The 24,371-nt window shown below is 39.6% G+C and overlaps 1 protein-coding gene across 1 annotated transcript in view; it reads left to right on the top strand.

The window, feature by feature from the left end:
• The window catches only part of LOC119559301 (kinesin-like protein KIN-14I), a 163,295-nt gene that overhangs the window by 76,069 nt on the left and 62,855 nt on the right, over positions 1-24,371 (top strand). The window contains exons 3-4 of the mRNA XM_037872380.1: positions 12,451-13,426; positions 18,800-18,963. Of these exons, the coding sequence (XP_037728308.1) occupies positions 12,451-13,426; positions 18,800-18,888 (1,065 nt within the window). The 3' untranslated portion in view covers positions 18,889-18,963. The remainder of the gene's footprint in view (positions 1-12,450; positions 13,427-18,799; positions 18,964-24,371) is intronic.

Below are 24,371 nucleotides of genomic sequence, written 5' to 3'. Positions count from 1 at the left end.
AATTAGAATTTAGGAACCAATCAAGATTGTAAATATATACGGTCACACTGTCGGATAGGCAGAGTCAATAAATATTTATTATGTCGGATTGTGGGACTTATGTAAAGAATTACGGACTTTAATTTTGTTTGTTTGGTAGAAACATTTATTGTGAGCCCTTGACCCACTGTGCACTGGCGAAAATATCGATATACGTATGTATGTACACTGTACATATGTACATATGTGGGGTGCGAATAGCGGAATAACGCTGCGGGAATTGTAAAGACTTCGCTTATGTTTGTTTGTCGGTGCGTTTGTTTGTCACCTGCACAACTATGTTGCAGACGATTTGCTGGAGTAAATTTGTGGATATTGTAACTTTGTTTTTAATTTTAGGAATAATTTAGCCGTATTTTTATGTCGAGAAAAGGTTGGAATGGACTGTACAAGAAAAAGTATTTAGAGTGGACTGTATTAGAGAGAGTATTTATGTAAATATACACACGCAGCTGGAACACAGTAAAAATTAAGGAGTGCAAGTCTTAAGGAAAAATTGTATGATCGGGAATTTTTTACTGTGGCTGGGCTATATTTTACACACACTTGGAATTGAAAATATATTTCAGAAATATTTAAGTTGAATAGTAGCACTGAAATATCGACTGGAATTGTTTCAAGTGTACAATTGTGGGCAAAGGAAACTGGAATATTGTCGGGCACAAATAACGGAATTGAAAAACATATATATATTGCCGTTGCGTCGGATTAATCACTTTTGGATTTAGACAATATATCAAACAGAAAGTTAGTCGAAATAGGGTTCGAAAAACTGGCTGTATGACCGGCAAAATATAGTAAGTGGAACTTATCTGGAGCGGTTCAAGCCTGCTGGGAAAAATCAAAGGAAACTCCAGGAGAGGAAAATCCAAAGATTTTAAAATCCGGCTCGAAGGACCAAAATGTTGGGGCGGGGTGGCCTGATCGCTGGAATAGATGAAGTCCCAGGAACGGAGGGTACGCAAAAAAACACTGGTGTAGTTTGAGGTTTTGCGCGACGGGCATAGATGTTTATTCGTACACTTGGAAATAAGAACTCACTAAGCCAAACTTAACTTAAGCGCTCCAGAGCGAAGCGGAGACTTAGGGAGAGATGGAGAGGGAGCCCTTTTTGACGTAAGCAATAGTAATTGGTAAACTTACTTTTGACAATAGATATAGGATTCTTAAATATAACTGTGAATCTTGGCTAATAGTATTTTGTAAGGCTTGTGTGGTAACCATGGAATATAAAGATATATTTTAAAATGGGAACTTCGTTCCGACACACTTATCCTCCTTTAAATCCTGGGCGATGAGATCTCGACGCTTTGGACCCTGGGCTTTGGGAGACGTTACAATGGGTTTATACAAGGTGAGTAGTAAAGAAGTAGAAAGTAAACAGGACTTTAAAAAAAAAGGCAGAACAAATAGTTTTTTCGGCAAAATCAATTTATTTTATTCAAAATAGTCTCCTTCTGCTTTAATACAGCGTTTTGCACGGTCCAAAAGCATGTCGAACGAGTGTTTTAGCTCGTTGCCCGGTATGGCCGCCAGTATGCCGGTGCAAGCCTTTTGAATGGCCTCTACGTCTGCATAACGCTTTCCTTTCATCGGCAAATACATTTTTCCGAAAAGGTAGAAGTCGCACGGTGCCATATCAGGTGAGTACGGGGAGCGGTTGATGGTTAAAATGTGATTTTTGGTCAAATAGTCGGACACAAGCGTCGATCGATGAGACGGCGCATTATCGTGCAACAAACGCCAACTTCCATCTTCGCGATATTCGGGCCGAACACGTCGAATACGGCGCACCAAACGCTTCAAAACTCCAAGGTAGAATACCGCATTAACGTTTTGGCCGGGTGGAAGAAATTCTTTGTGGACAATACCCGTGGAATCATAAAAACAAATCAGCATTGTCTTCACTTTTGACTTCTCCAGGCGCGATTTTTTTGGTTTCGGCTCGTCCGGCGACTTCCATTCAGCACTCTGGCGTTTCGTTTCGGGATCATTTTAAAAACACAACGTTTCGCCACCAGTCACAATCTTGCAAAGGAAGTTCGGGTCTTTTTTTGCCTCTTTAATGATGTCCTTCGAATGTTGAATTCTGAGCACTTTTTGGACGTCAGTCAATTTGTGTTGAACAAACCGTGCACACATCTTTTTTAAGCCCAAATGTTCGGTCCAAATGCGATAAATCGATGTTTTGGAGATGTTCAATTCTATTTCCATGAATTTCAATGATGATTTCGGCTGATTTTTTATGAATTCACGCACAGTTTCGATGGAATTTTTGGTGTTCACGGATTTTGGTTGGCCCACATGTTCATCGTCCTTTATGTCCTCACGACCACTTTGAAAACGTTGAAACCACTCGTGCACTCTGCTACGGGATAGGCAATCATCGCCATAAACTTGTATCATCAATTGAAACGATTCGGTAAAAGTTTTACCAATTTTAAAACAAAATTTAATGTTGGCTCTTTGTTCGAAGCTCATTTTCGCACCGATGACAAAAACATACTGACACTTAAAACGCAATAACCTCACTTCCAATAGATGAAATGTCATGAAATTTTTACTGGAAGTCGATAAACGATAGCAGATTCTAACGCACCAGTTGACATATAGATGGCGCCACTAGAGGGCGCTAGATTCAAAAAGTCCTGTTTACTTTGGAACTCACCTTGTATATATATATATGTCGGCGATTGGTATATCTTAGTGTATAAGAAATGCAAGTTTCTTGGAATGCTTGTGTTTCACAGAAGCTCGAATTATTTCATCATTTTATTTTGCATTTTTGCAATATCATTGTTTCTCTCTGCTCGCCTTGCAAGGTACCGTTAGAACAGTTGCCTGTGCGGTGCTACAAAAAGTGTGGCACGACACACAGCTGCGTTGCCGGTTTCGTGGAATTTGTCTTGTCCCTTTTGCAAGGTACCGTTAGAACAGTTGCCTGTGCGGCGGTACAAAAAGTGTAGCACGACACACAGCTGCGTTGCCGGCTTCATGGAATTTGTCTTGTCCCTTTTGAGAGGAACCGTTATAGCGAGGCGTCAGCGTTGTGTCGCTATAGGCAGTTACAAGAACGAATAGTCACTCTCTGCAAATCGACGTCTGTGTTCAGACCGAGTCGCACTCCGCTCTAATGGAACCCGAACGTAATTCGACATCAGAAGTGGGATCTGGCCCTCAACCTACAACAATGGATGGACAACGGAACCTCATGAGGGCAGAGCAAATCGGCGCACCTACCCAAATTTAACCCAGACAAGGCAGATGCCATCGCTTCATCGTGGTTTTCAACAGTGGAAATTAAATTTAACGAAAATACGTTGAAAGGCAGTGCATTGGTTGTGTCTTTAAGTTCAGGATTGGAGGGTAGCGCTTCGCAAAGGCTGTCCCAAGTGTGCTATGCTGATATAACATGGCTCGAGCTGAAAGAATTGCTCATACAGCGCTTTGATGCTTTAGAAACACCAGCCGCCAAGTTTCTAAATATGCTTACAAAGCGACCGACTGATGGCAAGTGTTTCGCGCTACACGCAAGCCGCATGGTTACAGAACTAACGACGAAATGGCGCGAAATGGAGAAAGAAGAAATTTCTATGTCCGTGACTCTCGCATTGCTGGCAAGCTTTGATAACCGTGTGCAGCGTTTAAGTTTCACATCAAATGTTCGAACCAGAAGCGATCTACAGTCCGAATTAAAAGCGTTCACATTTAATAAAAGGAAAAGTGGCTTTGTGGAGCATCAATCTGAAGTTTATCCAAAACGACAAAAGCATTCATGCAACGAGTATTATTTATGTGGAAAATTAGGCCACAAAACGTTTGAGTGCAGACTCAAGAAACAACAACATCACCTTGCGAATGACAAAGAGCGACATGTCAGACACGAAAATTCAAATGTAACTTGCTACAAGTGCGGAGACTACAATGTACAAAGAAGGAAGCTGATAGGAACAAGACATTCAACCGGGAAAAACGAGTGGAGCGGTGCAGCGTTGCAGTACCTAAAGGAAGCATGAACCACAGAGAACAAATTTTTGAAGTCACCTTTGATTCCGGAGCAGAATGCTCACTGATGAAAGAAAAGCTAAGTACTAAGTTTTCTGCTAAAAGATTAAATAATATTGTTATGTTAAAAGGCATAGGTAGTAATGGAATATGTAGTACTGTACAAGTTTTAAGTAACGTTAAGATTAATGACAATTTTATTAAGATTTTGTTTCATGTAATAGGCGATGATCACATGCAAAAAAAATCATTGGGCATGAAATACTTAAGCAGGGTTTTGATATTGCCATTTCATCAAACTTATTTACAATTTCAAGTGCCAAAATAATTAATTTGTGTACCGGTTCTGAGCCAGCCGATGTTGATACCGAACTTGACGAAGAAAATAAAATAAAACTTAATTCATTGTTGGCAAAGTACTCAGATTGTTTTATAAAAGGCATTCCATGTACTAAGGTTAAAGTTGGCGAAATGAAAATAAGATTGATTGATCCGAGAAAAACAGTTCAAAGAAGGCCAGACCGATTAAGTCCATGCGAGCGAGATTTAGTTCAAGAGAAAATTGAGGAGCTGTTGAGGTGTAAAATAATAAGACTAAGCTGTTTACCTTATGCAAGCCCTATATTGTTGGTAAAGAAGAATAATGGTTCGGATAGACTCTGCGTTGACTATAGAGAGCTAAATTCGAACACAGTCGCTGATAAATACCCGCTGTCACTCATACAGGATCAAATAGATAGACTTCGAGGAGTTAATTATTTTACATATTTAGATATGGCCAGTGGATACTACCAAATTCCTTTGCATGCGGATTCTACTGAGTACACAGCGTTTGTGACGCCAGATGGCCAGTATGAGTTTCAATCTATGCCATTCGGATTTAAAAACGCGCCTTCTGTTTTTCAACGCTTAGAAATGCAGGCGCTAGGGGACTTAGCAAATTCTTATGTTATCGTCTATATGGATGATATCATGATAACTGCCACAACACAATGCGACGCGTTTGAAAGATTAGAGATTGTCTTAAATGTTCTGACAAATGCTGGGTTTTCATTCAACATCGGTTCAATATTTAGGCTACAGTGTTAGTGCTGGTGAAATTCGTCCCAACCCTCAGAAAATTATAGCTTTTACTGCCCTTCCGCCTCCACAGTCTGTAACAGCACTTAGACAATTTATTGGATTAGCATCGCATTTCCGGCAGTTTATAAAGGGCTTTTCACAGTTGATGAAACAGTTATATTTCTTAACTTAAGACAAAAATAAATTTATTTAGAAAGCAGATCATGAACAGATACGGAAACACGTTATTTCTATACTTACCGATGAGCCAGTCCTTGTAATTTTTGACCCAATTTATCCAATTGATTACATTCAGATGCAAGTGGCAATGGTTACGGTGCAATTTTATTACACAAAATTAATAACAAACCACAGGTAACAGAATATTATACCAAAAATACTTCACCTGCAGAGTCAAGATATAACTCGTATGATTTGGAAACTTTAGCGGTTATATACTCAATTAAACATGTTCGACATTACTTGTTGGGCAGGAACTTTACTGTTTATACCGACTGTAACTCATTGAAGGCGTCAAGAAATAAACATGATCTGACTCCTAGAGCACGTTGGTGGGCTTTCTTACAGTCATTTACATTCGATATTCAGTATAAAGAAAGGAAAAGAATGGCACATGTTGACTTTTTGTCGAGAAATCCTATCTCACCAGATACTACTTTTGCTCCAAAGGTAATTGAGGAGAAGAGAGTTAACTTGGCCGAAATTTCAAGTAATTGGCTCATTGCTGAACAGCGTCGAGACCTAGACATAGCCGAAATCGTGACTAAATTAAAAGATTTTTATGTTGATGAATATATTGCGAAAACATATGAACTAAGGGCAGACGCTCTTCACCGAAAAATACAGAGGAATGGCAGAACCCTCTGTTTACCAGTGGTGCCACGTGATTTCAGATGGTCCGCTATAAACCAAGTTCATAAGTCGATAATGTATTAAGGTTTCGAAAAGACACTGGATCAAGTTTACGATTTTTACTGGTTTGACAATATGTCAAAATACATTAAAAAATTTGTTGACAACTGCATCACTTGCAAAATGTCTAAATCAACCTCAGGAAAAATTCAGTCTGAACTGCATCCAATACCAAAAGTAAATATTTCTTGGCACACAATCCACATCGACATAACACGGAAATTAAGGGGCAAGAGTGACCAAAAGTAGTATGTTATTGTTCAAGTTGACGCGTTTACCAAATATGTCTATCTTAGTCATACCCTTAAATTGGACAGTGAGAGTTGCATAAAGGCTGTCAAGTGCGCTGTTTCGTTGTTTGGAGTACCAAACCAAATAATAGCTGACCAGGGAAGGTGTTTTACTGGATCACAGTTTAGTGAATTTTGTTCAGATCACAAAATAAACTTGCACTTAATTGCCACCGGTGCTATTAGAGCTAATGGCCAAGTTAAACGAACATTGAGCACGTTGAAAAATATGTTAACGGCGGCTGAAACTGGAACACAGTCTTGGCAGGATGTGCTAGGAGAGGTGCAACTAGCAATTAATTGTACAACTAATCGTGTGACGAAGGCAAGTCCTCTGGAAATGTTATTGGGAAAAGTAGCACTGCCAATAGGATTACTTCCACCTAGTGACATAGAAAATAATGTAGATCTATCAAACGTTAGAGCACAAGCTGAAAAAAATGTTTTAGTTACTGCTGTGCATAATAAAGAACGGTTTGATAAAAGTAAGGCGAAAGTACGTAGACAATGTTGGAGATTTTGTTCTACTTAAAAACGAGGAAAGGCATCAAACCAAGCTAAGTCCAAAATTTAAGGGGCCTTTTGAAATTACACAGGTTCTAGAGAGTGACAGGTACATTTTAAAGTCATTAACTAGTAAACGAACTTACAAGTATGCTCACGAAGATTTAAGAATTTTACCAGATGTGGAAGTTCTCGAGGAGCTTAATGTAATAATGTTGAGACCAAAAATGAAAATATTTAGAATGTTGAAGTTGCTGAAGAAAGTGAAGTGGCAAAAAGATGTAGTACTGCTGGCCAAAAGGAAATGGCAGAGTACAGAAATTAAATTAATGAGTTTACATAAATTAAGAAATGAAAATTGGATTTCGTTGTGAAAATATTTGTTTAAGTTGTAAAAATAAAAGGTTGTTAAAAAAAATTCAAGTAAAAAGAAAGCAAAAGAGAAACTAAAAATAAAGTCTTTTATACACGAGGTCGTGTTAGAGTCAGTATGGCCGTGTCGGCGATTGGTATATCTCAGTGTATAAGGAATGCTAGTTTCTTGGAATGCTTGTGTTTCACAGGAGCTCGAATTATTTCATCATCTTATTTTGCATTTTTGCAATATCATTGTTTCTCTTTGCTCGCCTTGCAAGGTACCGTTAGAACAGTTGCCTGTGCGGCGCTACAAAAGGTGTGGCACGACACACAGCTGCGTTGCCGGCTTCGTGGAATTTATCTTGTTCCTTTTGCAAGGTACCGTTAGAACAGTTGCCAGTGCGGCGCTACAAAAAGTGTAGCACGACACACAGCTGCGTTGCCGGCTTCATGGAATTTGTCTTGTCCCTTTTGAGAGGAACCGTTATAGCGAGGCGTCAGCGCTGTGTCGCTGTCGCCGTGTGTGGTTCGCAGGAACAGTATAAGCAGTTACAAGGACAAATAGTCATTCTCTGTAAATCGACGCCTGTGCTTAGACCGAAACGCACTCCGCTCTAATGGAACCCGAACGTAATTCGACATATACGTGAGATATTAGTTGGCGGTTCACAAAAACATAACACAAAAGCTATATTTCACAAAAAATAGCACTATGGCAGTATAAATATGTATGTATGTATCCATCGTATGGGAGTTCCACTGCGGCACACGTCAGTTTCAATGGTTTGGGCTGGGGCTGGTCGCTACAGCTCCAATTTCTTGTTCAATGTACTTGTGGGTTTTGTTTCACTTGCATTTAGAAATGCATGCACTAACAATTTGTTTTTAATTGATTTGGCGACTCACAATTGAAATTTTTTCGCCATTTTGGGCACTTTGCTGCGAACGCTCTAGTTAGGCTCCCATATGGGTAACCACTTTCCCCAGGGCGTGATATTGGTCGCGGCGTCTCTGCACAGATCGTTTGTATATTTTAACGACTTTAAGGATCAGCAGAACTAGGAGTAGTCCCACGATGAGTTTCATTGTTTTGCTAACATCTTGGATATCATCCTTGTGATAAACGATCTCCATTGTGTTAATAACATTGGCAGTGCTGCCGGCCACTTTGGATGTTTTGCTGCCCATCTTGGGGTCCTTAGGCCATACACTTGGTTCACCAGTACTCTTCGTCCTTTGGAGTTTGCAGGTGGACTTCCTTCAGGCTGCGGTCGACCGGTAATCAGGACTTTCTCCTGGGTAAAATTGATCCTAGGAAAACGGTCAAGACATCCTTCTGAACACCAGTCTTCTTCCAGTCGTGTTCTGCACTGATGGGAGTTGTACTTCTAAACTACTGCCAGGGAGATTAGAACAAATTCTGTCTGTCTTCTCTATTTGGCTGGGGTCTTTTATACCGGACTATAGCTTTGCTAGTCTCCCATACTGGATGAGTTAAGTAGATGTCCCCACCTAGGGGTACTGTTTCTCAATTTCCCCTATCTTAGGAGTCAATGGCCAGTAGAGGTCTTTGCAAATTACCGGAGTATGGTTACCAGTAGGTCACCCTAGAGAAGTAGGTCACCCGAGAATTGACGAATGATGATCAAGATGTTGTTTCGCTGGGTGAATCTTTGTATGGGGAGAGCGTACGAACAGAAAGTATCTAATAGGTCAAAGGAAGCGTTTCCGATCCTGTAAAGTATAAATATTCTTGATCAGGATCACTAGCCGAGTCGATCTAGCCATGTCCGTCTTACCGTATAAGAGCTGAGCAAGAATGTCACCAATCTACATGCTAAATTTCAACTTTCTACCTTTTTTATTTTCCGAGATCTAAGCCGATATTACGTGATGGACGTTTGTGGGAGTTTAAGTGGGCGTGGCACCCTGTTGAAATAAACTTGCGCTGAGTAAGAAACCGGTATTAGCGTTATGGGCGTTTGTGGGCGATCAAGTAGGCGTGGCACCGTGCTGAAATAAACTTGCGCTGAGAAGCTCACGAATCTACATGCCAAATTCCAACATTCTAGCTTTTAAGGTTTCCGAAATCTAAGCTGGTATTAGCGTTATGTGCGCTTGTGTGCGTTCAAGTGGGCGTGGCACCTTGTTGAAATAAGCTAACGCTGAGCAAGAAGTTCATGAATCTACATGCCAAATTCCATTTTTTAGCTTTTATAGCTTCCGAGATCTCAGCCTTTATACTGACACAAGGACAGACAGACAGACAATCATGGCTAGATCGACTTGGCTAGTGATCCTTATCAAGAATATATATACTTTATGGGGTGAGAAACCCTTCCGACCACCTGCTACAAACTTTTCGAGGAATCTGGTACACCCTTTTACTCATCGAGTTACGGGTATAATAAAATGTGATTAGAAAATGCCATAAAGTGCTAGAGGAATTGGGATGTATTAATGAAGAAAGTCGGCAGTTTGAGAGACGCCACCTAGGTTTCACACATGTGGCGTGTTAGTGAAATTTCGAAAAAAGATGACAGCAATGAACGCTCGATGGAAACAGCATATTTGCAGCAGACATATCTCAATCCCTATCGCACTCCCTTTGGCTGAGAAACGGGTATCTGATTGTCGAGGCCGTCGACTATAGCGTTTTCTCTTGTTGCATCCGTAGAAGCCTGGACTTGTGTGTGTTCGGGTCAAGACTTAACAAGGAAAATAGGAGGCTACTATAGATGTCAAAATGTAACAACAAATATGAAGGGTAAATGAAGTAGCCTGATTAAATTTGTTGCTACCTAAGAACGAGTAAACCACTTTTCTTTTATCGCTCCTATGCAAACCATGCAAAAATTAAAAATTTCAATTACGAAACGATATCAAAATCTTTGCGAAAACGGAAGCATATAAACACGAAACATTTTTCTGATAACGCCAAACTAATGCGAAGACCGGAACATTTTATATATTAAGTAGGTGCAGTCAATAGCAAAGACTTCGAGAAATATTGCAAATTGGTCAAATAATTTTTTAATTATCCTTGCACTAGTATTGGGGTAAAAATAGTTCTAAGTTTTCTTCAGCAGTTATGGCTTGTATGGTGTATGGTGTATATGGTTAGAAAAAAATATTTTTTTAAATTAGCTTGGACTCCTTAAAGATTAATCTTGTCATGTCAAATGGAATAGATTTTTTTGTTTCTTTAAAATTTTTTTATGATATAAAGTTGCGGCTACATTTTTTTGACGAGGAGGACCCCATTTTTTCAATTTAATTTTTTCTTTATTGATCTGCAGATATCATCCCCAGAAAATTCGGTGTTGTCAATTTTTTTTTTTGGACATCTCCGACCGCGTCTTGGCCGTGTGATATGTTATTACTACTTCTTGGGTCATCGATTTCTCGTTAACAGGTGAAATCACCACTGGCACCAATATTGGCTGATCCACAGTCACCATAAAATCTATATATATTCTTCAACAAAATCCATATTATCAAATATTACCTTCAACCATACTGGCCCCAAACGGAATGTTTTGAGTTGCTGCAAAATAACACCAAAAATGAAAGCACAAAAAAATGTAAGACTGGCTGGCTTTAATTTGAAAATTTCTCTTTAGAAAATACCTACATTGAAAAATCTCACAGTATGAAGATATTTTTTCAAATGTTAATTTGGCAGAGAAGAGTTTTCTTTTTTAGGCAGTAGAACAAATGCTGTTGACCTTACCACGCTAGTACACATGTTTATTTGCTTACAAATCCAGAAATGTTGTTATCCTTTTCTGTTGTTTAAAATAAGCTTATCAACCAATTAAAGTCGCGAATATTTTTTAATGTCTTTTATTAAGTTGAGTGTGATCCACACAATCTGTAGAAGCTAACCCTCTACGTCCTAAGAATTCGCGGGTACTGAAGATTGATTTAAATATCAATCACCAATTTACCCAGTAACTTTTATCAATTCTTCAGTATCCGCGAAATCTTAAGAGGTATAGAATGTGTGTTAAATTTTGGTCTCATTTGGTTTAAAGAATGCCCAATGAGAAAATATCATCTGGAAGGATGCAGAGGGCCAATAGAACCATTTTGTGTTCCAGGACACTCCTTTGCGTTCCTTTTGCAGGTTTACTCAAAAAATTTAAAAAAATCTGCACAGGAAAGCCGTGGTTTCAGAATGAGTTTTATTTTGATTAAAAAATAAAAATCTAAAATAATCATTATTTTTATTTTTTTCGCTGAGGAAAAATGATTATTTATGTTTTTTAAAATAATGAGGCTGCTGAGTATTCCGAGTGTGGTTGCGTGTGATGCTGCCAGACAGTGGCCCGTGAGGATTCTCACTAACAGTCTGCAGTCTTTCCGTGGTAGATGCAGTACATAGTGGCTGAGTTTATCGTTGCGCTCTTTGCACATAATTCTTGAGATTCGGCAAGTCTTGGTATTCCTCCACCTGCTTTTTGCTCGCGTGTCCGCCTGTTGCACCAGGGCGTTTTGAAGCGTTCGGAGGGAGATAGGCCCGTTCTCCGTCAACTGTCTCGTTGCCATCGATGCCCTGGTGACTGGGAACCCAATAGATCCGCACTGAACATGTCGTGCTGAGGCCGTCTAGTGCCTCCCTTTTCGCCAATACATTTTTGGAACTGACCGTTGACGACTGCATGGATCTTATCGCCGCTTGGTTGTCCACGAACAAGTTGACCACATCATATGGTCGGCTCATACTTTGAGCTACTTCTGCCACTTTTCTTATGGCAAAGACTTCTGCCTGGAATATGCTGCAGTCGGTGGGTAGCTTATACGACAGCCTTATTTCAGGGTCCGTACAGTATAAGCCCGCTCCTACTCCCCCTTCCATCTTTGAGCCGTCTGTGTACATGTTGAGGTGTTGAGTCTGGTCCCGACCCGTTTTCCATGTGCTGCTTAGCATCTTCTTGGACGCATAAAGCGCCACAATGGCCTTTCTCACCCTTTCCACTACATTGGGTCTCCATGCCAGCTAGCAGTCCAGTACTGGCCGAGGTATTTGACCTGTGTTTTCGGGGTCTGCCTGGTTGTGCCAATTTTCGGGGGTCCATTTCGGTACCTGTTTGATAAAAAATAATGATTATTTTTTTAGTTTTAAAATAAAACTCATAATGATTACGGTCAGAAAACTTATAAATAAGACACAAGTAATCGGATCTTAGACACAAGAAATAAGCTTTTTAAATAAATAAATAAAATATATTGCCCTTTCTATTTATTGCTATTACAGAAAGACGAATTCCCGGTCAGTGAAAAGGTTGCCCTTCAACTAGCAGGACTTCAAGCTCAAGTATCGCTAGGAGATCCATCAAATCAACCAAAACCGGAATATTATTCAGATGTTAAAAGCTTCCTGCCTCATAGAATTTCAAAAACAAGAGAACAACAATTTTGGATACCAATTTTAGCACAAGCTCACCGTCAGTACGGATCCTCAAGAAATGAACTCACAGCTAAAGTTTTATACTTAAGTTGCGTAATGCAATATCCACTTTACGGCACAACGATGTTTAAAGTTATTTACAAAGGGTACTGGAACTTTGTAAACAATATTCTACTAGGAATACATTGTGAAGGAATAATGTTTGTTCATCCGGAAGATAAATCTGTCATTTATCAATTTAAATACGTAGATATTGAATCAATTATGTTGGACCCTAGTGACAGTTTTATAACTATATCACTTAACCGCAACACTCAGCTACTTTATAAAAATACTCGTGATGGATGTTCTGTTATTGAGCCACAGAAATGTTTTGTTTTTGAGACCCTGCAAAAGAATGACATAGGGTCTTTAATAATTTCGTATTATCCTGCTTTGTCAAATTGGATTTTGAATATTGTAGAGTGCTCAAAAAAAATTAAAGGAACTACTAACGAGGACAGATTGAGGCTGTACCAAAATGTTCTTGTTTGTAGGCGACAGTTAGTAGATATGAATATAGTTAAAAAACCCCAAGAGCTGGGAGGATTTCTAAGAAACACTCTCAGGCGTCTGTCGAAGCATCGATTGGAAAAATTAAGATCGGAGCAAGGATCAAACGTGCAAGATCATGGCGAAACTTACAAAGGATTTTCACACTCATTTTGGGCATTTAGTAAACAACAAATTCCTTTCTGCCTAAGTATGATCTCTGAACAAGAAGAATCAGTAATGGTGCAAATATTTGATTCAATATTAACTTTTTCTGGTCTGGGATCTTCAGGTAAGTTAACTTCAAATATTTTCAAAAATTATTAACCATGTTGTGGACCCTAGTAGAGGGTTTTGGTCAGAAGTTCATAGCGCAGTTGCAAAAAACTAGACTCAAGTTGCTTTCAATCTTGGTTATTATGTATTAGGATATCATTACTTCATCGGACAAACAGGCCTAAAAGGTCACTTATTGGCATCTTCTCTTAGTGGTTTTGCCGTTTATAGGGGTCAGGATGGCAGCGCAAACAGAAATTGTTCGCGCAGGAAATAGATCAATCTTCATCTAAATTCGCATATGCCTCAGCACTATTCGCACAAAAAATTACTATATCTGCTCTCTCGCTCTTGTTTACGTTTGGAGCGTGCGGAGAAGAACAGAGCAAATGGAGAAATCAGGAAAAGTTCCGTTCATCGCGGCTCGCAAGCTTTCTAGTGCACGTTGCGTTATCGGACAGCATTATACCCGTTACTCGTAGAGTAAGGTATATAACAGGTAGAAGGATCGATCCATGACCGTCTGTCCGAATGAACGCGGAGATCTTTGAAACTATGAGAGCTGAAATGTTGGGATTAAGCATGCAGATTTTTGTGCTTCGGACCATATATTAAAAAGTAATAGCCAAACAATTAGAAATAACCAGCAAATTAAAAGAAGGCGAGACGGATTGGTAAATATTTATACAGAAAACCCGCTGCTTACAAAATTTCTCTAGCGCCACCTAGGTTTCACGACATGCGGCGTGTTAGCAAATTTCGTAAACAGCCTATAAGAATGAACGATATAGGTGGCGCTTTTTTGTTAGCTAAGAAACGGGTATCTGATAGTCGATGCCGTCGACAATAGTGTTTTCTCTTGTTTTGTTTTGTGATCTATCACACATCTATAAATATATGTGTGTTGGGTTATCTCTAGTGTTCCTTACACTTTTGTGCGGTTGATTAGATTACACGTGGGGAATTGACATATGATTTTTTAAAATTTTAATTGTTAACGACTGAAGACGCACTGATATTTCCATATCAGTGCGTCTTCAGTCGTTAACAATTATTTCCATATCAGTGCGTCTTCAGTCGTTAACAATTAAAATTTTAAAAAATCATATGTCAATTCCCCACGTGTAATCTAATCAACCGCACAAAAGTGTAAGGAACACTAGAGATAACCCAACACACATATATTTATAGATGTGTGAAACATAACCAAAAAGTGAATAATACTATGTAGAACGGTGGCCGATCAGTACGCAAGGCCCTTCCTTGCGTTTACCTATTTGGATGGATTTTGTCGAGATATGGCTTGTTTGGTTCCTTTGGACGGTAACTATAAAATAATTCATGTCTCTGTTTTAATCGGATATTTTTTCAGTCTTAACAGTCACTAAATTGTCAAAGAATATCACATTTTTAAAGTTTGCCGAGTTGTAGCTCTCAATATACTCAATGTCGCCTATTAATTTATTCGGCAAAACTAAATGGTGACGTTATAGTTGAAACTAAAACATATATTATCTTAATTGGTTAAGCGCAACTTGAGATATAATTAAAAAGACTGAGAACACAACATTTTCTTAAAATAATATCTTAAAAAACTTATATAAAAAAAATTTTGTTGACCTAAATTTATGAAAAAATGGATCATATAATTGAATAGCTAAACTAAAAGAATAAAAAGTGAAGATATTGATACAATTATAAGAATTGTGTTTTAACAAGGAAGAACGCTATTGTCGAGTGCCTCGACTATCAGATACCCGTTACTCAGTTTAAGGGACCAAAGGGAAATGGAGATAAGCAAGCAACAAAGCGAGATTGAAATGCGCCACCTACCGGCGGTAGACAGATTTAAGCGTTATGGGCGTTAGGGTGGGCGTGGCAAATTTTTTTTTGGGTCAATCGATAAGTATTGACGAGACCAATACATTTCAGTTAAAATTTTTTTTATCTAGCATGAAAATTGTGGCCGCCACAGGTTTGGGCGGTTTGTGGGCGTTAGAGTGGGCGTGGCATATTCGCGTAAAAAAACTTGCGCTGCGCACAAGGCTACGGAATCTAAATCTGAGATCCCAATTCTCTATATTTGATAGTTTCCGAGATATCCACGTTCATATTTACGATTTTTTGAAGTTTGTGGGCGTAAAAGTGGGAGTGGCAAACTTTTTTTTTATCAATAGATAGGTATTGATGAGAACAATACATTTCAGTTTAAATTTTGATTCTAGCATCAAAACTGTAGGAGCCACAGGCTTGGGCGGTTTGTGGGCGTAAGAGTGGGCGTGGCACTCTACTGAAACAAACTTGCGCTGCGTAAGAAGCTCAGGAATCTGCACGCCAAATCTCAATAGCCTAGCTCTTATAGTTTCCGAGATCTCAGCGTTCATCCGGACAGACGGACACACGGACAGACGGACATGGCTAGATCGACTCGGATAGTGATCCTGATCAAGAATATATATACTTTATGGGGTCGGAAACGCTTTCTTCTGCCTGCTACATACCTTCCGACGAATCTAGTATACCCTTTTACAACATCATATCGACGTTATGTTGGTCAGCGAAACTCATTTCTGCTCTAGATCATACTACCAGCTAAGGGGATATGACGTACATTCAAACCATCCTGCTGGTCGCCATCGCGGAGGATCCGGAATTATCATCAAATCGTGCCTTAAATACTACCAATTTTCATGTATAGAACACCAAACGGCTCAGTGTGTTGCGATCTAAGTCAAAACTGACCAAGGGGAAATAGTCATTGCATCTATATATTGTCCTCCAAATTCGCCTCTCACAGCTAACCACTACGAAGAGCTTCTTAGTGAGCTTGGGCCATATTTTATAATTGCAGGGGACTGGAATGCGCATCATCGTCTCTGGGGATCACGTAACTCTACAATTCGGGGCAGAACTCTAGCGGATATTATACTCGCATCTCATATGCAGGTTCTTGCTACCGGAGGGCCTACACATTACTTTGCCATTTACAAAGGAATTCGTTCTGATTTACTAAGCATCTCTGAAATTGTTGAACTAAGTTCGGACCACATCCCATTAATAATACACTACAGAGTTTCCGCTTGTAAGCTTTCCCGCAAGACCTGCGTCCTGCCCCAGAATGCAAATATCCCACAGTTTCAGGAAGCGATTAACGGTTTAGTTAACCTTAACATGCAGCTGAATACTCCTTATGACATTGACGATGCAACTGAATTGTTTGTGCGAAGTATTCACATCGCTGCCGAATCATCAACCTGCGGCCAAAGACCAAACAGCCCATCTGATCCACCTCATGCCCTTTTAAAACCTGAGGTCCTGGATTTGGTGAGGCTTAAAAGGACGTTGCGTCGCAGATTTATGCGTTCTCGAGACCCTGCTGACAAAAGGGAATGTCGTCGTGCTGAGGACGATCTTAAGAAACTGTTGCTTAGAACGAAGAGTGAATACTTTGCTGATATGCTCCGCAATGCTGATATCACAAAGCCGTATGGATTCAATCTCTGGAGGGCAACAAGGAAAATTAAACGACAGCCCCCTCGCCGAATTCCAATAAAGCGTGCCGACAACACGTGGTGCAGATCAGACAGCGAAATTTCGATGGCCTTTGCTGAGGAATTGGAAGGGCGCTTTCAGCCTTTCAATCTTGCTAAGCCTGAAGACGTGGATAATATCCTAGCATTCCTAAATGCCCCCTCCTCGGCGATCGAACCTATCCCACATGTGAGTCCGGAAGAGGTTTGCCTTCAAATTCGCAAGCTACAACGCAGTAAGGCTCCCGGTTTCGACGGGATCGACAGCAGAATTGCCAAGGCGTTACCTAGGAAGGGTATACTTTTTCTAGTTCTCCTCTTCAACTCCATGCTACGTATCCACCATTTTCCCACACAGTGGAAGTGTGCTGTGATATCGATGATACCCAAGCCAGGAAAACCGGAAAACCTTGTTGCATCCTACCGACCAATAAGTCTACTGCCCACCTTCTCTAAAATATTCGAAAGAATATTCCTTAGTAGAATGATGGCACCAGTTCGGCTTTAGAAGTCACCATGGAACCCCAGAGTAAGCACATCGGGTAACGCAGCACATCCTTGGAGCGTTCGAGAACAAGCAGCACAGTTCCGCAGTCTTTCTTGACGTCAAAGAAGCTTTTGACCGCGTTTGGCACAATGGCTTGCTGTTTAAGCTAAAAACTCTCCTGCCTACTGCCCAATATCTTCTCCTGAAATCGTATCTTTTAGAACGAAATTTTATGGTAGACGTGAGAGGCGAAAGATCGTCTATCAGATGCATTCGAGCTGGCGTACCTCAGGGTAGCGTTTTTGGTCCGGTTCTATACACTCTGTTTACCGCTGACCTGCCATACCCTAGAGAACTGGGTACCCTCCTGGCTACATATGCTGATGACACAGCCTTTATTGCCAACTCCACGTGTCGAATTGAAGCAACTCAAATCACACAAAACTTTTTGGATTTGTATGGCGAATGGACGAATCGATGGAATATCTCGATAAACGGAAATAAGTCTCAGCACTGCAACTTCTCTCTTAGAAGTAAAATTCTCCCCAGAGTGAAATTCCAGGACACAGTCGTACCGCAATCAGCCCAGGCTCAGTACTTGGGCTTGATCACAAACGTCTTACGTGGAGGCAGCACATAACGAAAATTACAGCAACATGTCGCGCTAAACTTCGGAAAATAAATTGAATGCTTAAAGGTACAAGTGAGCTCAGCCTCAGCAACAAGATGTTGCTGTACAGGTCGATAGTGGTTCCTTCATTCACTTATTGCATTCAAATATGGGGTACCGTTTCTGACTCAAATGTCATGGGGGTCCAAAGAATGCAAGTCCGGGCGCTACGTAAGATTGCGGATGCGCCTTGGTACGTAAGGAACGATGTCCTAGCCTGCGATCTTCACATCCCCATGGTGAGAGAGCAGATTAACATGCACTCAAGCCGTTACAACGACCGTCTACTAGCCCACACCAACCATCTAGCAGCATCCCTGGCAAACCCAACTACAACGAGAAGAAGACTGAAGACGTCATCGTACCCATGTCCTAAAACAATAATGTTGAACTGACACTGTTATATATTTGTTAACTCCCTTATTTCTGTTATGTTTCATGTTATTTTTCCTTTGTTACTTCCATGCGTTTTATAGCCATTAGGTTGGCTGATCAACGCTTAAATAAATATTAGCACAAAAATATTAGCAAAAAAAAACTACTTTTTACCTCGTTAAGAGGTGTTTTTGTTTGATAGAAAGACCTAGTCTTAAAATATCATTTCAATATCTACTTTAGGGTCGATACCTAACTAGTATTATTTATTAATAAAGAAACTTATTAACATAGATTAAATACCTTAATTTGTATTTATATTTATAGGTCCATTGTCAAAATCAGCAAAGTTGATTGAAAGAACATTTTTCAAAAACCTTCCCAAAAGTATAATTTCTATTGCTGGTAGTATATAAGTCGGAATGAGCAGGATTGGATAACTACTTCGTATAGCTCCCATAGAAATGAACATACAACTATTTTGGAAAAGAGTAAGAAAAATATTAGCTTTGGTGTTTTTGGACATATTAACTTCTACTCTCAAATCAAATCGGACGACCTTATCATAAAGCTGCCATCGAAATTATCGGATAGTTAATGTCAACAAAATACATAGACCGTTATATTTCGTTTTCGGTAAACATACACGGTAGTCAATTGAAATGGAACATCATCTTAAAATCTGTATGATTTCTTAGTTTTCTAAAAATCAGAAAGTTCTGTACATACAATGCTCCCTCGGGAACGAATTACTTAATGTTTTCGTGGCCATGGTTGGATTGTTTCCATAGTCCCGCGTCTATCATCCTGAGAGAGTAGCTGACTGTTTTGCCTTACGTACTCTGTCAGCGACGTTACACTTACAATCTTGCTTCCTATCCAGAATAAGGCCATGAAATTTAGCCTTGTCGCTAAGTCTTATAGATTTCCGCAAATAGATAGTTCCTAGTGAAGAGGATTAATTCAGTTTGATTAAGTTCAACTTATTTGAAGCTACGGGTGTAGGACTATCTGGTATAATTCAGTTAAGGGTGCTTTGATGTAGATTCCAGTTCGTTCTCTGATAGTTTCGGTAATTGATTGGAATATTTGTATCGAAGCTAAGACAGTTTCTAGAAATGGTGATCAGAGACAGTTTTTTTCCAGCACTCGCCATGAATTTACCTTCTCCATAATTGAGGCGGTGGAAAGGGTGAGTTAAAGTACCTCAATGAGACTATTCGTTATGAAAGTGGCCTCGTTACCTATGTTGCACACCAGGAGATTTTATAAAAGGATGAAATCTAATCTTGGGATAGCGAGTCATTGTCGACTCCGACATCTCGCATGACTCTTACGAGGTCGCATTCTTTTGGGACATAGCCGCCAATGGGGTCGGCGTCGGTCTCGGGTCCTAGGTCTCCTCGTTCGAATCCAGGGCTACCAATGTCTTTACAAGCCGACTCTTGGCGTCTTGGCTGCCTTCAGCAGGTTGCTGGATTCCTCATTTATGAAGAGGATAACACACCTTTTTAGCTTCCCGCCTCTTCCACTTTCACCATAGGCCAATCAGAGGTTGGCATAATCGGGTTACAGACCTTAAGCATTTTGGGGATACTCTCCGGTTCCGCAAGTTTTTCCGAGAGCCTGACTCTGGTTCTGGGCTTGCTTGCTATCTTGTTGCAGTCTACTACTTTGAGCTTGGCTCCCGGGGTAGATTTCCCCAAGGAATTCCACCAGCCTATTGTAGAAGACCGCGCTATCGGCATCTTAGCAGGCCACTATTTTGACCTTGCCCTGATAATACCCCGAGTCCCTACATAGTGGAGGTGTTCCCCCTGTCCTCAAAACTTCGTTCTTAAATATGTGGCCGTTACTGTGAGACTATACTCTCCCCCGAAGTCCATCTTGAAACAGGAGTCTGTAAGGTCATGTCTCTGGCGCGGATGTTGGCTAATGGTACACAGAAAAAAAAAATTTGATATGCGCATGGTAAATTTGTGGGTTTTAGACACATATCATTTTTACCATTAAATAATGTCGAATTGATACCAAAAATTGTCAAGTTGTCGATTTCTCTCTTTTCGGAAATTCTTTGACATCGAAAAAGAGAGTGGAAGCGAAAAGGATATATTCGAAACTCGAATTGTCCTACTTCGATCATGTTGTCTCGCTTGCACTTACATACGTTTTAGTGGATTTTTTGACACTTGAGTTTTATTGTGAAGCCGGTCAGACGTAAATTGTCGGGTTTTTTACTTAGCGCAGAACAAGGAAAAGGTGAGTAAACTTAGTGGAAAAAACTAAAATCGTGTGCGGTTTTCTTACTGCCCTACGACAACGTAAGCACGTGCAACTGCCCTTCAGTTCCAAAAAAAAGTTTCACTTGTGAATCACCTTGGGAATCACGTGGGACATGTCCTCTTACATAAGTGAAGAACAAGTGGCGCTCCATATAGAAAATTCACAATTCACAAGTGAAAATTCAAATGAAAATTTTTCGAAGTCTTACGGGACTTCACTTGTTCCTTATACTCATTTTTCTTATGGCCTGTCACGTGCCGGTGACACGTCCCAAGTGAATCACTTGTGAAAATCGGAATTTTTCCATGAGTTTTCACTTGTGAAATCACTTGCAAGTGACACGTCCCAAGTGAAATCACTTGTGAAAATCAGAATTTTTCCTATGAGTTTTCTATTATGAAAATATAGAATTTAAAATTCATACATATTTAATTTCATTTTAATTAGATGGTATTATTTAAATTTTCAAAAATTGGACAATTATTGTTTCTGTTTTTTTGTTTCGTAAGCTTATTTTTAACGGTAGTCATCGCCGTTCTTAAACCTTTGTCCGGGTCCTCTGAGTCCTTGGCCAACGCTCCTGAAAAAACATATGTTTAAAAAATGCGTCTTATTTGTTTAGTTGTATATTTACCTTTTATAGCTGTGTTTAACCCTTTGCAGGATTTTTATTGGCACAAAACATTTCGTCATCCACTTTCGGCTAACGGAACCCATTGAATACCTTCAAAATCTACGTACTTTAAGCTAAGATCAATGCACAACATCTTAAACTTAACGTAGCACTTACCTGACTTTATTATATTAACTTTAAGAGACGATTAAAGTAACTCTGCTGCGCACAATTAAAATGGATGCTTCCCTTTCAATCCCTTAAAAAGAATGCACCAAGTCTTCTTCTCACCCCTTTACTCGATTTCCTTTGTTTTCTCTTCGCTGTTGGCTCGTGCCACTGCACTTATACCCTTTCTAAGGCGAAATATATCCGACTATATAATTTGTACTTCTTCAGTAAAAAATACAATACGATTTTTTTAAAAATGTTAATACTAATACTACTAATCTTTTAAATATTGAAATCAAAAACTAATTTTCTATAATTACACTAAAAAAAATATATTGTAATAAAAATGTATAATAAGTAAACATAACATTATAAGTTAATCCAAATTACTTAATTTTACTATAATCAAATAATTTACTTTTATGAAACAATATAAGTTGTATATTTTCGAAACACAATAATGCTCCTAAAATATTAGGGCATTCACATGTCGCTGCTCCACGAAAATTTTTCCGCCGAAATATTAGTCGCTAGACGAACATAACGGAGAGGCGCAAAAGAAATAACGGACCGGCCGAAATTTGTCTTTGCGAGCGCGGAGTGCAGGCAGATTATAAGACAAGAAAGAGAGGGAAATATCCGAATATCTGCCTCTCTTTGTTGCACGATCGTTTTCGTGGGCAGTCTTCTACGCTGCGCCGACTGCTCTGCTGACGTCAACAGCGGCACAGCGTTTTAGGCACAAAAAAAAACAAAAAAAGCTTTTTGCATTGAGCCATGTCACCGCGTCCCTACTGCAGAACTGAAGAGTATGTATGCACTTACATACGTATGTACGTAAGCGTGTGTATGTGTGCCAGCGTGAATAAAATTTATAAGTAGTTATGTCTATCTAACATTAAACATAATTGCATACCTGTTCATTTTTTTTTCTACGCCGCCCTGCAAAGTCGCTTCTCATGTACATAAATATGTATGTATAGACAGATGCACGTGATTTTAATTGTTTTTCTTAAAATTTTGTATATTCTTGAATATCTTTTACAAATTTGTTCTTATTACTTAATTAATTAAGGTTTCAAATTTTAGCGAGCACTTTCAAGCTTATGTGGTGGATGCCGAACTGGAATCTTTTAAGATTGTATAAAAACTATAATTATAAAAACTACAATTAAGAAATTTGAGTTAATAATTATACATAAGTACGAAAAAAAGACCCAATGTAAATATCCTAAAATAATGTGTTAATAAGAAATACTGTAAATATTTTGTACAAACTGTAAATAGGCAATAAAACGTATAATAAAAAAAATTGGTATATTATTTTTTATTTAAATTTGTCTTTGACATTATAATATCAAATTAACAATAATATCAATTTGGTATTTTTAATATCCAATCTACTACAAAGTACATTTGAAATTATAATATCAAATCTACAATAATATCAAATTTACAACAAAAATATTTCAAAAAATTGATACCGCTTAATGTAAAAATGATATTACCGAAATATCGTTTTTACCATTTCGATCATATCAAATTGATATGTGCCGTATCAAGGCCGAAATGATACTGGATTTCATCAAATTGACCATCATATCATATCAATTTTTTTTCTGTGTAGTCGAGTAGGGAGAAGAGAACTTACTTAACCAAATCACCCCAATCCAAGGTGGAACAGATATTTCTAGGAAATCGTGTTCAAGGGGGAGCTCGGATGTGAATATGCAGACTCTGGTTGACTGGCCGACCATTCTGTTTCAATAAAGCTGACCGTGACAAGGGGGCTGTGCTACGGCGCACCATCCCCATCCCGTATACTACTCAAAATCTCATTGGACATGACTGATAATTTTTTCAGGTTCTCCATACTGAAGTCGTGGACATATTTCAGTGATAGCTCATAACCCGTAGTTTTTATCTGGGTTAGCACGGCTGGCATTGCCATCAGGTGTGTTGACGAATAGCTGCTGTAGTTCCGGTCGCCGATTGTGATCGTTTCGTTGTCAAACTGCACGACGTATGAGCCCTCTAAGTAGTGCTTCTTGACCGGAGTGGATACTGTTCCATTGAAGTTTGTCAAAAAAATTGTGCCGTCATTGATAAGCTCCACTGTTTCCTGGTTGGTCCTCAGGTAGTCACATTCGGCTTGGCCTCCTTCAATTTAAGCAGGTCCTTTTCACGGCAGACTGTTGTGTTACCAATGGATACACAATTTCCGAGGAGGGCGTATGTTTCCAGGCTGTCCATCGCCAGTGTGGTATATTTTAGCACAACTTGTTTACCGTCGGATGTCGTTGGGTAGATCCTCATATATCGGTACTTCCTGTCCACTACCTTGGGCATCGCTAGGATGTACAAAAGAGTAGTCCCGTTTGTAAGGATTGTAGGTCTGGAAAATTCGACTGCCTCCACGACGTTTTGATAAGGGAGGCTGTCCACCTCAGCCAATATCATGTTGATTTCGTCGTGATCCAAGAGATTCGTGTTGAACACTCCAGTCTTTCCTAGTTGGCAGGCCCTCAGTATCTCGTTGACCTGGTCCGCTATTATAATTGCCTTGTGGAGAACGGCCGTCGTCACGTGGAAGTCCCCGTTTATTGCGTTGACTCTCCCGATAACATCGTTCAGCTTCTGGAGCGATTCGTGCGTTGAGTCAAACAACTTAGTGTTGATTCGAATCTGCTGATTGTTGTTCCTTGCCAAGCTGTCCTCCTCTTTCAAGATGGCATTCCAATCCGATTTGTCCGGTGATCCTGCGACCCACTTCCAGGCTGATCCTATCCAATCGATTGAGCGTTGTCTCCGTGTTGGTGCGCTATCCATGCG

This window comes from Drosophila subpulchrella, unplaced genomic scaffold (assembly GCF_014743375.2).
Source record: "Drosophila subpulchrella strain 33 F10 #4 breed RU33 unplaced genomic scaffold, RU_Dsub_v1.1 Primary Assembly Seq20, whole genome shotgun sequence".
In the NCBI taxonomy this organism is placed as follows: domain Eukaryota; kingdom Metazoa; phylum Arthropoda; class Insecta; order Diptera; family Drosophilidae; genus Drosophila; species Drosophila subpulchrella.
The sequence above is the reverse complement of the archived record's forward strand: the minus strand, read 5'-3'. Positions and strand labels throughout refer to the sequence as shown.